We start from the raw sequence: 16,843 nt of genomic DNA on the forward strand, positions 1-16,843 counted from the left end.
ACACTTCTCCAATGAAGACATACAAATGGCAAACAGATGCTTAAAAAATATATATATACATACACATATATATTTAATATATATATAATTTAATCTTTAACCCATTAACACAGGAATTTCCTGATTAGCACTAGGAAATTTACTGATAGTTCCCCTTATGTTTCCATTAGCAGGGCCACCTTGCCTAAAACAATGGATTCTTTGCTAACAGTTTTCTTATTCCCATTTTCTCTCTATCATTAAAAAAAATCCTTTTTTGTAGTCTTTTGGAACTTCCCTCTACTTGCTTACATGGGATGTTGCCCAATTCATGAATTGGTCAATAAGAACAATTCGATTTTTTAAATATACTAATGGAATATTTGTTATTTAACAGTTGAAATGATTGAATTTTTCAAAAATATCAGTATCAAGGGAGCCTGGTTGACTCAGTGGGTTAAAGCCTCTGCCTTCTGCTCAGGTCATGATCCTAGGGTCCTGGGATAGAGCCTCAAATTGGGCTCTCTGCTCAGCAGGTAGCCTGCTTCCCTTCCTCTCTCTCTGCCTGCCTCTCTGCCTACTTGTGATCTCTGTCAAATAAATAAATAAAATGTTTTTAAAAATAAATAAGAACATATCTGTATCAGTGTATAATAACAAAGTCTTCAGTATAATAGTGAGGTGTTTTGAATATCAAAATAATATAAATTTGTTCAATGTGGTCATAAATAGCAAATTATACCTGAAAACGTCCCTAATCTTGGGAAGGAAACAAGAGAGAACTCCCATCAAAATCCAACACCAAGCTCTGTGAGCCGCAGCCTTTCCGAGGGAGCGGTTGTGTGTTCGCCATCTTAGGAAGAAGATGTTCTCGTCTGTGGCGCATCTGGCGCGGGCGAAACCCTTCAACGCGCCCCACCTGCAGCTGGTACACGATGGCCTCACGGGCCACCGCAGCAGCCCCGCGGCGCCCCCGGGCCCGCCCCAACGTTCCCGCAATCTGGCAGCAGCCGCTGTGGAAGAGTACAGTTGCGAATATGGCTCCATGAAGTTTTATGCACTGTGTGGCTTTGGTGGGGTCTTAAGTTGTGGTCTGACACACACTGCTGTCGTTCCTCTGGATTTAGTGAAATGCCGAATGCAGGTGGATCCCCAGAAGTACAAGGGCATATTTAATGGATTCTCAGTTACACTGAAAGAGGATGGTGTTCGTGGTTTGGCTAAAGGATGGGCTCCAACTTTCATTGGCTACTCTATGCAGGGGCTCTGCAAGTTTGGTTTTTATGAAGTTTTCAAAGTCTTGTATAGCAACATGCTTGGGGAGGAGAATGCCTATCTCTGGCGCACATCACTATATTTGGCTTCTTCTGCCAGTGCTGAATTCTTTGCTGACATTGCCCTGGCTCCTATGGAAGCTGCTAAGGTTCGAATTCAAACCCAGCCAGGTTATGCCAACACTTTGAGGGATGCAGCTCCCAAAATGTATAAGGAAGAAGGCTTAAAAGCATTCTACAAGGGCGTTGCTCCTCTCTGGATGAGACAGATACCATACACCATGATGAAATTTGCCTGCTTTGAACGTACTGTTGAAGCATTGTACAAGTTTGTGGTTCCCAAGCCCCGAAGTGAATGTACAAAGGCAGAGCAACTGGTTGTAACATTTGTGGCAGGTTACATAGCTGGAGTGTTCTGTGCAATTGTTTCTCACCCTGCTGATTCTGTGGTATCTGTGTTGAATAAGGAGAAAGGTAGCAGTGCTTCTCAAGTCCTTCAGAGACTTGGATTTAAAGGTGTATGGAAGGGACTCTTTGCCCGTATCATCATGATTGGCACTCTGACTGCACTACAGTGGTTCATCTATGACTCTGTGAAGGTCTACTTCAGGCTCCCTCGCCCTCCTCCACCTGAAATGCCAGAGTCTCTGAAGAAGAAGCTTGGGTTAACTCAGTAGAATGATCAAAGTAAATGTGGACTGAATCTGCTTGTTGATCAGTGTTGAGGAAAGTACAAGAGGAACTTTTATATATTTGACAGTGTAGGAAATTGTCTATTCCTGGTATAATTACTGTAGTACTCCTGCCAAAGGCGAGAGTTTCAGACCCACTGTTGAAATAAACCCAACTGTTCATGATTTGTCTGTGGTTCAGTGGTTATTTTTAAAAAGAGTTTTTAAAGATTTAACCCTAAAATGGAAGGAATTTAAGGTTTTAAATTAAGTATAAGTTAAAACCTTAAGGAAAAAATGCAAATGGTTCAGTACTACTTAACACTCCCTAAAAATAAAAGAAATCTACCTGAATTTTCAAAAACTTGATATAGTTATAGTTAAATTGAAATACGGATAAATATATGCGGTTTTATTTTGACAAGTTAATTTCAGCATGTATTCAAATTTTGCAACATGTACTATAATTTTTATAAATCCTAGTGAGTTTGCTAATCCTCATTTGTAAAAGAAAATCTTTTTTTCTAGGGGCACCTGGCTGGCTCATTTGGAATGTGCAACTCTTGATCTCAGGGTTATCTGTTGGAGTCCTACACTGTGTAGAAATTACTTAAATAAACTTTAAAATTAAATTGAAAAAAAAAATCCAACACCAAGACATGTAAATAAACTTTCAAGATACAGAGAAAAGAAAATAGTTGCCAAGGGTGGGGGGGGGGTCATTAACTTACAAGGGAAGACAAGTAAGTTTAGCAGGAGACCTCTTCACAGAAACTTGGTAGGCCAGAAGGGAGTGCCAAGATGTATTCAACATGCTGAATGGGAAAAAAAATGTTCCACCAAGAATATTTTGTCCTACAAAGATGACATTCAGAATTGAAAGAGTATTCCAGACAAACAAAAAATAAGGGAGTCCATGTCCACTAAACCAGTCCTGCAAGAAATATTAAAGAGAACTCTTTGAATTTGAAAGTAAAACCAAACCCAACAAAGACTAGAAAGGAACACAGACAATCTCCAGAAACAAGAACTTTACAACTAACATAATGATATGGAGTTCATATCTATCAATAATCATTCTGACTATAAGTGGATTAAATGCTTCAATAAACAGACATAAGGTATCAGAATGGATAAGAGAAACAAGACTAGTCTACATGATGCCTGCAAGAGATTCACTTTAAACCTAAAAAACACCTACAGAATGAAAGTGAAGGTATGGAGAAAAATTTATCATTCTAATGGAGTTGAAAGAAAACTAGAGTAGCCATACCTATATCAGATAAACTGGATTTTAAACCAAAGACTGTAAAAAGAGATGAAGAAGGACAATATATCATAATTAAGGGATCTATCCAATGAGAAGATCTAACAATTGTAAATATTTATGCTCCCAAATTGGAAACAGCCAAATATATAAATCAATTAATAACAAAGAAAAAGGAATTCATTGATAATAACACAATAACTGTAGGGGACCTTTACACCTCACTTACATTAATGGACAGATCCTCTAAGCAGAAAATCAACAAGGAAACAATGGCTCTGAATGACACACTAGACCAGATGGACTAACATATAATCAGATAATTTCATCCTAAAGCAGCAGAATACACTTTCTTTACAAATGTACATGGAAAAGTCTCCAGAATAGCTTGCTGGTTCACAAATTAGCCTTCAAGAAGTACAAAAAGTCTGAGATCATAATATCCATATTTTCAGACACCAATGCTATGACACTTGAAGTCAACTACAAGAAGAAATTTGGAAAGACCTCAATTACATGGAGGTTAAAGTACATCCTACTAAGGAATGAATTGATTAACCAGGAAATTAAAGAACAAATGAAAAACTACATGGAAACAAGTGAAAATGAAAATACAACTGTCCAAAACCTTTGGGATGCAGCAATAGCAGTCATAAGAGAAAAGTATATAGCAATAAAGGCTTAACTCAATAAACAAGAGAATTCTTTTTTTTTTTTTTTAAAATCACATGAGGGTTTATTTGGCAAGCTTAAGCTTGGGCCAAAGTGTACCCGACACAGGGGAGTAGAGACTTGGACCCTCAACCAGATTACAGTCAGAGTTTTTAAAGACAGAGTAGGGGTGGACTTGGCAGTAGGTGATTGGGCCACAATTGCTATCCCTATGTTCTTGTGATTTTTTTTTGTTTGTTTTTTATAAACATATATTTTTATCCTCAGGGGTACAGGTCTGTGAATCACCAGGTTTACACACTTCACAGCACTCACTATAGCACATACCTTCTTCAATGTCCATAACCCCACCCCCCTTCACCCAACCCCCCACCCCAAGAAACAAGAAAAGTCTTTTTAAAAAAATCTCAAATACACAACTTACCTCTGCATCTAAAGGAGCTAGAAAAGGGAGAGTAAATGAAGCCTAAAGCCAGCAGAAGAAAGGAAATAATGAAGATTAGAGCAGAAATCAATGATATAGAATTTTTTTTTAAAAGTAGAACAGATCAGTGAAACAAGGAGATGGTTCCTTGAAAGAACTGATAAAATTGATAAACTCCCAGCCAGACTAATCAAAAAGAAAAGAGAAAGGACTCAAATAAATAGGGTAATGAACGAGAGAGGAGAGATTGCAATCAATACTACAGAAATACAATTATAAGAGAATATTATGAAAAATTATATACCAAAAATTGGGCAATCTGAAAGAAATTCCTAAAAACATAAAAACTACCAAAACTGAAACAGGAAGAAATAGAAAATTTGAATAGACTCATAGCCAGCAAAAAAATAGAATCAACAATCTCCTAACAATCAGAAGTCTAGGTCCAGATGGCTTCATAGGGGAATGCTACCAGACATTTAAAGAAGAGATAATATTTTTCCTCTCAACCTATTCCAAAAAATAGAAATAGAAGGAAATCTTCCAAACTCATTCTATGAGGCCTTGGTTCCAAAACCAAAGACCCAATTAAAAAGAGTTACAGGCCAATAACCCTGATGAACATGGATGCAAAAATTCTCAAGATACTACCAAATCATATCAATATGACTCTTTATCTTGATCAACAGTTTTCTTAAGTAATTGGCTGCTCCCATATTGGGAGCATAGATATTTACAATTGTTAGATCATCTTGGTGGATAGTCCCTTTAAGGATTATGTAGTGTCCTTCTGTATCTCTGACTACAGTCTTTAGTTTAAAGTCTAATTTATCTGATATGAGAATCGCTACCCCAGCCTTCTTTTGAGGCCCATTGGCATGAAAGATGCTTCTCCATCCCTTCACTTTCAGTCTGGGTGTATCTTTAGGTTCAAAATGGGTCTCATGTAGACAACATATGGATGGGTCCTGTCGTTTTATACAATCTTCAACCCTGTGCCGTTTTATGGGCACATTTAGGCCATTCACATTGAGAGTGATTATTGATAGATACGTTTTTATTGACATCGAGTTACCTTTGAAGTCTTTCTTTCTGTAGACTGTCTCTATATTTATTTTCAATGCTATTCTTAGGATTTTTCCTCTTTTATAGAACCCCCCTTAATATTTCCTGCAGTGTTGGCTTGGTGGTTGCATAGTCTTTTAAGCCTTGCTGGTCTTGGAAACTCTTTATCTCTCCATCCATTTTGAATGTCAGTCTTGCTGGATAAAGTATCCTTGGTTGCATGTTCTTCTCATTTAGTGCCCTGAATATATCTTGCCAGCCTTTTCTAGCTTGCCAGGTCTCTGTGGACAGGTCTGACGTTATTCTGATGAGCTTCCCTCTGTAAGTAAGGAGCCTCTTTGCCCTGGTGGCTTTCAAGAGATTATACCTACAATTATAATTCCTCAATTTGACTATCAGATGTCATGATGTTTTTTTTGAATGTATAATCTTGGGTGGAGACCATTCAGCCTCTAGTACCTGAACGCTGGTTCCATTCACGAGATTGAGAAAATTTACATTAAGGACTTGTTCCACTTATCTTCTAGACTTCTTTTTTTCTCCTCCCCTTCAGGGATTTCAATAATTCTGACGTTGGAACACTTCATGGCATCACTTATTTCCCTGATTCTGTTTTCGTGGTTTCTAAGCTGTTTGTTCCAGGCTTCCTCCTGATTCTTTCTCTCTATCTGTTTGTCTTCCAGATCACTAATTCTATCTCTGTCTCAGTTACCCTAGCTTTGAGAGAGTTTAGATTAGATTGGAACTCATTGAGAGCATTGTGAACCTCCTCCCTGGTAGCTTTAAGCTCCTCCCTAACATTGTGAACATCCTGTCTGGTCACTTTCAGTTCAGCCCTAATCAATTCCGTTTGGTCATCCATGGCTTTCTGCAACCTAGCTAATGCCTGGATAATTGTTAGCCTGAATTCTCTTTCCAACATATTGTCTATGTTGATAGCCGTTAGCTCTGTTGCAGAAGGTCCATCCTCTGTATTTTTCTTCTGTTGGGCATTCCTCCTCCTAGTCATTTTGGTGGGAGATGACTGAACAGATGTAGCTGGATGTATCAACTGTGGTGCAGTCAAGGTGCACCCTGGAACACTTCTGAGCAATCAGGATTCCCCACCCAAACGAGAGACAAAAGAAAAGAAAAAGGAAAAGAAAAAGAAAAAGAAAAAAGAGAGAGAGAAAGACAGGAAAGAAAGGGAAGATGAAAGAGAAGGTTCAGCCCAGATGGGCCCCAAGGTAAGATTTATGAAGTAGACAAACAAAAAGAGACAAAAAGACTGATACAAGTATTTGACAAAAGAAATATATATATATATGAAAATAAAGGAAGAACCTCGTCAAAAAGAACCCCAAGTGTAAGATTTATATGCTATCAGGACAAACACAAAAACACAGAAACACTGGTGGAAGAAGAAGATGGGAGAGTTCTTATAAATTCTCAGTGTGTGCAAGGAAGGTTGTTTTGATTCTTCCTGGATGTATCTTGATATCTTTGTTAAAGGACTCAACTTTCCTAAGATAAAGGGGATTGAAAATTGGTTTACCTATAGGGGTAGTATTGATTGCGGAAAGGGGATTACTTTGAAGTTTAACTCTATATGAATATTAGAGGATAAAAATAAAAAGGAATAAACTAGACTAAACTAAGCTAAAATTTTTAAAAAAGGAATTAAAAAAATAAAAATGCAAAAGAAGAACATAGGTGTATTATCAAAAAGTTCAGGTTAGAAGGGCATTTTGGAATTTGATGTACTGTAGAGCTCGCTGTGATGGTAAATAGGTTAAAAAAATTACCTATGTGTAAAAAAAAAAAAAAAAAAAAAAAAAAAAACAATAAAATGTTCCGGAATAGTGGGAACGAGTCAACAATACTAGTTTTCCTATGAAGTAGTGGTTGTTCTCTTGTAGTCCTTTTTTTTTTTTTTTTTTCTCGGTTTGTTTTCTGCGGGAGAAGCCTGCCGCGTGGGTTGTCAGTCAATGATGTTTCCTGAGTTAAGTCCTCCCACCCCCCTCAAGGGGGTGGACTCTGAGGAAACCGGTTTTTTTCAGGCTTTTGTTCTCTGGCGGTTTTTATGTTTGTTCACGTTTTTTTTTCTCTCACCTTGACCGCCTTTGATGGTTTTTGTACTTTTAGAGGAAAACAAACCGCACCCTGATCTCCCTCTCAGAGAGAAGCCTCAGTCTGGGTGCAGAGCCTAAATAAGTTACCCCTTGGCCACTGGCAGAGCAGGTTCCAAGTTGCAGACCCTGTGGGCACAGGATCTTTTGCTTGTAACCAAAGCCAAGGCAGTGGCGGCTGTCTGGGAGCTCCTGACCGCCAGAGAGGTTCCAAGCAGCAATCGCACACTGAGATTTTGCCGCTGCCCAGGCTGGGAGTGCCTGGTCTTGCTGGGTCTAAGAGTGCCTGGCTTGTGCGCGCCTCTTTCAGGGGCGGCTATGGGTCGCGTGCACGTCTCAGGCACTGAGAATGGGGCGCAGGTCTGAGAGCACCTCTGTCAGGGAAGAGTTTGGGGCACGCGGCTTAGGCTTTGAAACAATGGCGCAGGTCAAAGAGCGCCAGCCAGGCCTTTGTAACTCTCTCAGGGGAGCATGAGGGGCATGCGCGCGTATCTCGGGCTTTGTAGCTGGGCTAGTGTGTTCTGTTGACTGGCTTGGCTCCCATCCCCTCACAGGAGCTAGAACCCACGCATTCTTGGGCGCGCTGGAGGCTTAGGGACCAAGACCTGGTTTCTCCACTACACTCTCTCTGCCTCAGCGCCGGGGAGGCTGTCCTGGGACCGGGGACTTAAGCCCCTGTCCCTAGCCGCCCTGATTCCCACAATTTCCCCCCGCAATCCTTTGCTCTTTTGGAGTGCTTTCAACCAGTCTTCAAGTTAATGCTGGTCCCCAGATGCAGGGCACTCTTGCTCGTATTGGGTTATTACTTTCCATCCTGTCGCCTCTGGTGGCTCCCTCCCCCTTTTGTTTATCTTCCGATATCAGTCCGCTGTTCCCATTTCACTTTACCTGCCCACTGGCGTCTTCTGCCCCTGTAGAGATCCAGACGTGTATAATTCTGATCTCAGGCTGATTTCATGGGCGAATGGAGTTCTTTGGTAGGTAATCAGCTCACTTTGGGGTACTGGCTGAAAAGGCGTCTCCTCCTACTCCCCCGCCATCTTGTCCCCCTGTCAGGTACTACCAAATCAAACCCAACATTTCATTAAAAGAATTATTCACCATGATCAAGTAGGACCTAATCAAGTATAGCAGCAGGGCTAGTTCAATATTCATGAATCAGTGTGATACATCACATTATCAAAGGAAGGATAAGAATGATAAGATACAATAGAGGCAATAAAAGCATTTGACAAAACACAGCATCCATTCTTGATAAAAATCCTCAACAAAGTAGGGATAGAGGGACCATACCTCAACATCATACAACATAATGGCCAAATACAAAAGACCCACAGCTAATATCATCCTCAGTGGGACAAAAGTGAGAGCTTTACTGCTATGTTCAGGAAGAAAACAGGGATGTCCACTCTCACAATTGTTATTTAACCTAGTACTGGAAGTCCTAGCCTCAACAATCAGACATCAAAAAGAAATAAAATCCATCAAAATCAACAAGGAAGGGGCTTGTGGATGTTGCAGTTGGTAAAGTGTCCTACTCTTTGTTTCATGATATCAGGATCATGAGATTGAACCCTGTGTAGGGCTCTGCACTCAGTGCAGAACCTCCTTGAGATTCTCTCTCCCTCTCCCTTTGCCTCTCCTGCTCATTCTGTCTCTCTAAAATAAATGAAAAAATATTTAAAAATCAACAAGGAAGAAGTCAAATATTCCTCTTTGCAGACAACATGGTACTCGATATAAAAAGCCTAGAAGATTCCACCAAAAATTTCTAGAACTAATAGGTGAACTCAGCAGAGTCCCAGGATACAAAATCAATGTGCAGAAATCTGTTGTATTTCTGTAAATCAATAATGAAGCAACATACAGGGAAATCAAGGAATTGATCCCATTTACGATTACACCAAAAAACCATGGGATACCTAGAAATACGCCTAACCAAAAATATAAAAGATTTGTGCTCTGAAAACTACAGAACATATATTAATGGAATTGAAAATAGCACAAAGAAATGGAAAAACAGGGTACCTGGTGGCTCAGTCAGTTAAGAGGCTGCCTTTGGCTCAGGTCATGATTCCATGGTCCTGAGATGGACCCCGCATTGGGGTCTCTGCTCAGCAGGAAGTTGGCTTCTCCATCTCACTCTGCCTGCTGCTTTGCCTCCTTGTGCTCTCTCTCCACCCCCTCTCTCTATCTGCCAAATAAATACATAAAATCTTTTTTAAAAAAGAAATGGAAAAACATCCCATGATTATTGATTTGATGAGCAAGTAATTTTAATATGTCTATAGTGCCCAAAGGAATCTACACATTTAATGCAACCCTATCAAACTGCCACCAGGATTTTTCACCAAGCTAGAACTAACAATCTTAAAATTTGTATGGAACCAAAAAATCCCCAAATAGCCAAAAAATCTTGAAAAAGAAAAGCAAAGCCGGTGGCATCACAATTCTGGGCTTCAAGCTGTATTACAGAGCTGTAGTCATCAAGATAGTAGATGACACAAAAACAGACACACAGATCAATGGAACAGAATAGAAAACCCAGAAATGGACCCACAACTATATGGTCAACTAATCTTTGAAAAATCAGGAAAGAATATCCAATGGCAAAAAGACAGGTTCTTCAACAAACTGTGCTGGAAAAAATGGACAACAACAAGCAGAAGAATGAAACTGGATCACTTTCTTATATCATACACAAAAACAGATTCAAAATGGATGAAGGACCTAAACGTGAGACAGGAAACCATCAAAATCCTAGAGAAGAAGCCAGGCAGTAACCTCTTTGCTCTTGATTGTAGCAACCTCTTATTAGACACATCTCTGGCAGCAATGGAAACAAAAGCAAAAATGAATGACTGGGACTTTATCAAGATAAAAATTTCTTCACGGTGAGGGAAACAGTCAACAAAACTAAAAGGCAACCTAGAAAATAAGAGAAGATGTTTTCAAATGACATATCTAATTAAGGGTTAGTATCTAAAATGTATAAAGAATTTATCATAGTCAAGCAATCGATTATCATATGGTTTCACTTACTTGTGGAGCATAAGAAATAACACAGAGGACATTGGGAGAAGAAAAAGTGAGTTGGGGGAAATTGGAGGGGAATATGAACCATGAAAGACTAGGGACTCTGAGAAACAAACTGAGGGTTTTGAAGGGGTGTTCGGTGAGCCTGGTGGTGGGTATTAAGGAGGGGACATATTGCATGGAGCACTGGTTGTGATCCATAAACAATGAATCTTGGAACACTGAAAAAATTAAATTAAATTAAAAGAATTTATCATAATTGACACCAAGAAACAAACAAACAAAAGCAAATAATATAGTGAAGTAATGGGTAGAAGACATGAATAGACATTTTCCCAAAGAAGACATATAGATAGCTAACAGGCACATGAAAATATGCTCAACATCAACATCACTCATCATCAGGGAAATACAAATCAAAGCCATTATAAGATACCATCTCACACTGGTCAGAGTGTCGAAATTTAACAACCCAGGAAACAACTGATGTTAGCAAGGATTTGGAGAAAGGGGAACTCTCTTGTACTATTGGTGGGAATGCAACCCATGCAGCCACTCTGGAAAACAATATGGAGGTTTCTCAGAACATTAAAAATAGAACTACCCTATGACCTTGCAATTTCACTATTAAGTATTTACCCAAAGGGTACAAAAATGTTGATTCAAAGGGGTACATTCACCCTGAGGTTGACAACAGCATTATTAACAATAGCCAAATTAATGAAACAGTCCAAATGTCCACCAAGTGATGGATGGATAAGGAAGATGTGATATATATATATAGATCTACAGATCTATATATATATCATAAGGAAGATGAAATATATATATCTATACCTATAGATAGATATGTGATATATCAATATAGATAGATAGTTATATAATCTAGATATATATAGATATAGATAATTATATATAGTTATATATATCTATATAGAGAGATTATATCTATAGATTTTATCTATATAATATATATAGCTATAGATTATAGATTATATAATCTATATTATATATAGATTAGATTATGTCTATAGATTATATCTATATCTATCTATCTATATCAATATCGATATATCACATATATATAGATATAGATATATCACATCTTCCTTATGATATATATATAGATCTCTATATATATCACATATCTATCTATCTATAGATATAGATATATATAATACATATTCATATATCTATAGATAAATAGATATGTGATATATTGATATAGATAGGTAGTTATATATATCTAGATATATATCTAGATAGTTATATATATCTATCTACAAATAGATATATATCATAAGGAAGATATGATATATATATCATAACATAAGGATATATCATAACATAAGTAAGATGTGATATATATATATCACATCTTCCTTATATTATGAATAATATTCCATTATATGTAATGGAATATTATATATAATGGAATATAATTATATATAATGGAATATTATTCAGCCATAGAAAGAGCAAAAAATCTTGCCATTTACTGCAACATGGATGGATCTAGAGTGTATGACACTAAATGAAATAAGTCAGTCAGAGAAAGACAAATAACATATGACTTAGCTCATATGTGGAATTTAAGAAACAAAAGAGATGAATGTAAGGGAATAAAAAAGGGATGGAGGCAAACCACAAGGGACTCAACTATAGAGAAAAAACTGAGTGTTGCTAGAGGGGAGTTGTGTCAAGGAGGATCTAAATGGGTGATGAGTATTACAAAGGGCATTTGTGATGAGCACTGGCTGTTACATGTATGTGATGGATCACTAAATTCTACTCCTGAAACTAGTGTTACAGAATATGTAAACTAATGAGAATTTATTTAATTATTTAGTTTTTTTTTTTTTTTACTTATTTGAGAGAGAGAGAGAGAGAGAATGGTTGGGGGGAGGGGCAGAGGGAGAAGCCGACTCCCTGTTGAGCAGAGAGCCTGATGCTGGATTTGATTCCCAGACTTGGGGATAATGACCTGAGCTGAAGGCAGACACAACTGACTGAGCCACCCAGGCACTCCACTAATGAGAATATAAATTAAAACTTGAAATAACAACAATAAAAATCCAATAGAAAGGAGAATCTCTGGTTCTTTAGGTCTCTGTCCTAGTTTAAAGGGCATCTGATTAGGTCAGGCCCACCTACAATGTATCTCTTCTAATTAACCTAAAATCAACTGGTTAGGGGTTTAAATAATATCTGAAAAAATCCTTTCCCTTTGTCCATATGCTATAACCTAAATTGTGGGAAGTACATACATTATATCCACAGACCTGTCCACATTCATTAAAAAGGGGATTATACTGGGCATGTACACCAGGGAGTGGAGAGATGTGGGGGCAGAGTTAAATTTTATCTATCACATTTGCAATCTAGTTGCAGGTTAAATACTGACTTTAAATCTAATAAACAATGTTCATCTAACATAGCTTTACATCTGAATAATAACTTTACCTTTTATTTAAATGTATCAATAAAAGTTAGCAATTATTTATGTTTAAATTTTATTAAGTTTTAATTGCAAAACATCATAAAAGTACACTCATGCAAAAGTTATTTATGCTTAAGTTCCCTGGATAATTTATAATAATAAATTATAATAACCCATAATTCTAGTTCCTTCCCCCAGAGGATGTCAATTAATAATATGGTGCAGATCCTTTCAGACCTTTACTCATGCATTTTAAAATTCATTTATACCTGTAAATATGTATAATATCATTTATTCATAATTAATATATGAATAAGATCATACTGAGCACATTGCTTTGCATTTTGTCCTTTACTTGGCAATATGCCTTTGTTTTTTTCCCATTCTAGTCCAGATACTTTCACCTAAATATTTTTTAAGATTTCATTTATTTCAGAGAGAGAAAGAGAGCAGGAGCATGAGAGGGGGGAGGGACAGAGGGAGAAGGGAGAAGCAGACTCCCCACTGAGCAGGGAGACCTGTGGGGCTTCATCCCAGGACCTTGATTAGATCATGACCTGAGTTGAAGGCATACAATTAACTGACTGAGCCATTCAGACATGCTTCACCTAATTATTTTTAAACTATTAAGTAATCTTTTTTACAATGATTTTGCCATTTCCCATTGTGGACACATAGCTTGTATCTTTTTACGATTTCAAATATTGCTGCAGGAAGCATTCTTTTGCATAAATTTAAAAGTTTCCCTGAAGTAGATAGCCTGAAGTGAAATTGTTGGGTCATAGGAAAGTACTTATACTTTTCCTACCCTGTATCAAGTTAACTGGTATTCATATCCATCAGTTTTCGTGTTTTTGGACTATGGTCTCTCTCTTTTTAAAATTATGTTCAATTAGCCCCTGTATAACAAATACATCATTAGATTTTGATGTAGTGTTCAATGATTCTTTAGTTGTGTATAACACCCAGTGCTTGATGAGTCTAGTTTGAATAATGAGATTAATCATCCCTATTGATTCAAACACTGCCCCTTATTTTGTGCATATCTGTGCATATCTCTTGTAAACTTCATCTCCTGTTTTATCTACCTCTCCAATCTCCTTTTAACATACACACAACTATGTATTTAATGTATATTCTCCTGTATATATTCATTTACATAAAATAAAAACATATAACATTTAATTTTGCTTTATAAACTTACAAAAACAGTATTTACTACATTTATTTATTTTACACTAAGCAGTTTTCTGTTTTATTATGGTGCAATTTATATACACTGAAATTCACACTTTTTAGATGTACAGTTCTTTAAATTATGAAAAAATTATATTATTGTTTAATGACTACCATAACTATGATGTCAGTTAATTATGTAATCACCAAAGGATTCCTTGTGCAACTTTGTATTCATTTCACTCATTCATCCCTATCTCCTAGCAACCACCTACCTATCTGTTTTCCCATACTACAATTTTGTCTTTTTCAGAATGTAATATAAATGGAAGCATACAGAATGCAGCCTTTTGATTCTTGCTTCTTTTACTTCAGATAATACTTAGAGATTCCTTTGCCCTGTGGTATGTATTAGTAATTTATTCTTCTTTTTTTATTTCTGAGTTTATTTCATTGTATGTTGTATCCCAATTTGTTTCTCTCTTCCTTAATTGAGAGACATTTGGGCTATTTTTAGATTTTGATGATAATGTACATAGCCACTGTAACATGCACATATAGGTTTTTGTAGGAGCACATAATTTCATTTTTCTTAGGTAAATATCTAATAGCAGGATTGCTAGGTTTTATCATAAGAGTGTGTGGAACTTTTAAAAATATATCTTCCAAACTACTTTCCAAAGTGGCTGAACCATGTCGTATTTGTAACAAGGTATGTGGATTCCAGTTATTTTTCATCTTTGCCAAACTCGAATTATGTTAATGTTTTTTATTTTACCCATTATAATAAGGAGCTAGTGACATCTCATTGTGTATTTTACTTGTATTTTTCTAAACACCAGTGATGTTGAACATCTTTACATGTGCTTAATTTCCATTTGTATACCCTCTTGGGTAAACTGTTACACTTTTCTTCATTTTCCAATGTTTTTTTATTATTATTATTGCATTTTGATTTTTTAATATATTCTAGGTACAAGTCATTTAAGAGATAGGTGTGCTTTTCAAATATCCCCCCACCACCAGGTTGTGGATTGTTATTTCATTTTCATAGCAGTATGTACCAAAGAGCAGGATTTTTTAAAAAGATTTTATTTATTTATTTGACAGAGATCGTAAGTAGGCAGAGAGGCAGGCCGAGAGAGGTCGGGGCTGGGGGGGGGAGCAGGCTCCCTGCTGAGCAGAGAGTCCCATGTGGGGCTCGATCCCAGTACCCTGAGATCATGACCTGAGCCGAAGGCAGAGGATTAACCTACTGAGTCACCCAGGCACCCCTAACTAAATTTTTTTTTATAACAGTTTCAGGATTACAGAAAAATTGTGAAAGAAGTAGAGTTCTCATATACTTCCTCTCACTACCTCTACACAATTGTCCCTATTTTTAATACTGTTTTTAAATTTTTTTAATTTATTTTTATAGGGTACCTGGGTGGCTCAGTGGGTTAAGCCACTGCCTTTGGCTCAGGTCATGATCTCAGGGTCCTGGGACTGAGTCCCGCATCAGGCTCTCTGCTCAGCAGGGAGCCTGCTTCCCTTCCTCTCTCTCTGCCTGCCTCTCTGCCTACTTGTGATCTCTCTCTGTCAAATAAATGAATGAAATCTTTAAAAAATATTTTTTTATATTAAAATATACTGTATTGTTAGTTTCAGTTGCAGAATTTAATGACTCATCAGTTGCGTACAACTCACACTATTCAATACTCAAGTGTTCTTCCTAATACAGCTCATCCAGTTACCGTACACTCACCTCCATTCCAGCAGCACTATTTGTTTCCTGTAGTTAAGAATCTCTTATCGTTTGTCTCCCTTTCTGTTCTCAACTTATTTCATCTTTCCTTCCCTTCCCCTATGTTAATTTGTTCTGTTTCTTAAATTCCATTTATGGGCAAATAATATGGTATTTCTGTTTCTCTCAGTGAGTTATTTCACTTAATATAATAGCCTCTAGTTCCAACCAGGTCATTGCAAATGGCAAGATTACATTCTTTTTCATGGCTAAGTAATATTCATATATATATATATGAATATATATATGAATATATATATATAAAATAAGTGGTATATATATATACCACTTATTTTTTATTTTTTTATTTTAATTCAGTTAGCCAATATACAGATCATTTATTTCAAATGTAGTGTTCAATAATTCATCAGATGCATAGTGCTCATCACATCATGTGCCCTCCTTAATGCTCCTCACTCAGTTACCCAATCCTCTCCCCCAACCCCTCCAGCAATAGTCACGGTTTTTTCGTTTTTGTTTTTGTTTTTTGTATTTTGTTTTGTTTATACTTAAGAGTCTCTCAGGGATCTTCTCCCTCTTTGATGACTTCCCATTCAGTTTTCCCTCCCTTCCCCTATGATCCTCTCTGTTGCTTTTTCTATTCCACATATGAATAAAATTATATAAATGTCTTTTGCTGATTGACTTAATTCACTCAGCATAATACCCTATAACTCCATCCACATCAATGTAAATATTAAGTATTCTTCCCTTCTGGTGGCTGTATAATATTCCATTTCACACACACACACACACACACACACACACACACATCTTTATCCATTCATTTCTTGATGGACATCTCAGCTCTTTCCACAGTTTGGCTATTATATTTGACAGAGAGAGAGATAGAGAGAGAGAGTGCAAGAGAGGGAACACAAGCAGGGGAGTGAGAGAGAGAGAAGCAGGCTTCTTGCTGAACAGAGAGCTCAATGTGGGGCTCCC

At 37.1% G+C, this 16,843-nt stretch overlaps 2 protein-coding genes across 2 annotated transcripts in view; both read left to right on the plus strand.

The window, feature by feature from the left end:
• The window catches only part of ZC3H12B (zinc finger CCCH-type containing 12B), a 630,352-nt gene that overhangs the window by 365,241 nt on the left and 248,268 nt on the right, over nt 1-16,843 (plus strand). The gene's annotated exons all lie outside the window — the stretch shown is intronic.
• On the plus strand, nt 791-2,112 carry LOC131821309 (solute carrier family 25 member 3-like). Its single transcript, XM_059157317.1, has one exon. It carries the CDS (start codon nt 845-847, stop codon nt 1,928-1,930), a length of 1,086 nt encoding a protein of 361 aa, XP_059013300.1. The 5' UTR covers nt 791-844; the 3' UTR covers nt 1,931-2,112.

The sequence above is a fragment of the Mustela lutreola genome, chromosome X, assembly GCF_030435805.1.
Source record: "Mustela lutreola isolate mMusLut2 chromosome X, mMusLut2.pri, whole genome shotgun sequence".
Classification (NCBI taxonomy): Eukaryota; Metazoa; Chordata; class Mammalia; order Carnivora; family Mustelidae; genus Mustela; species Mustela lutreola.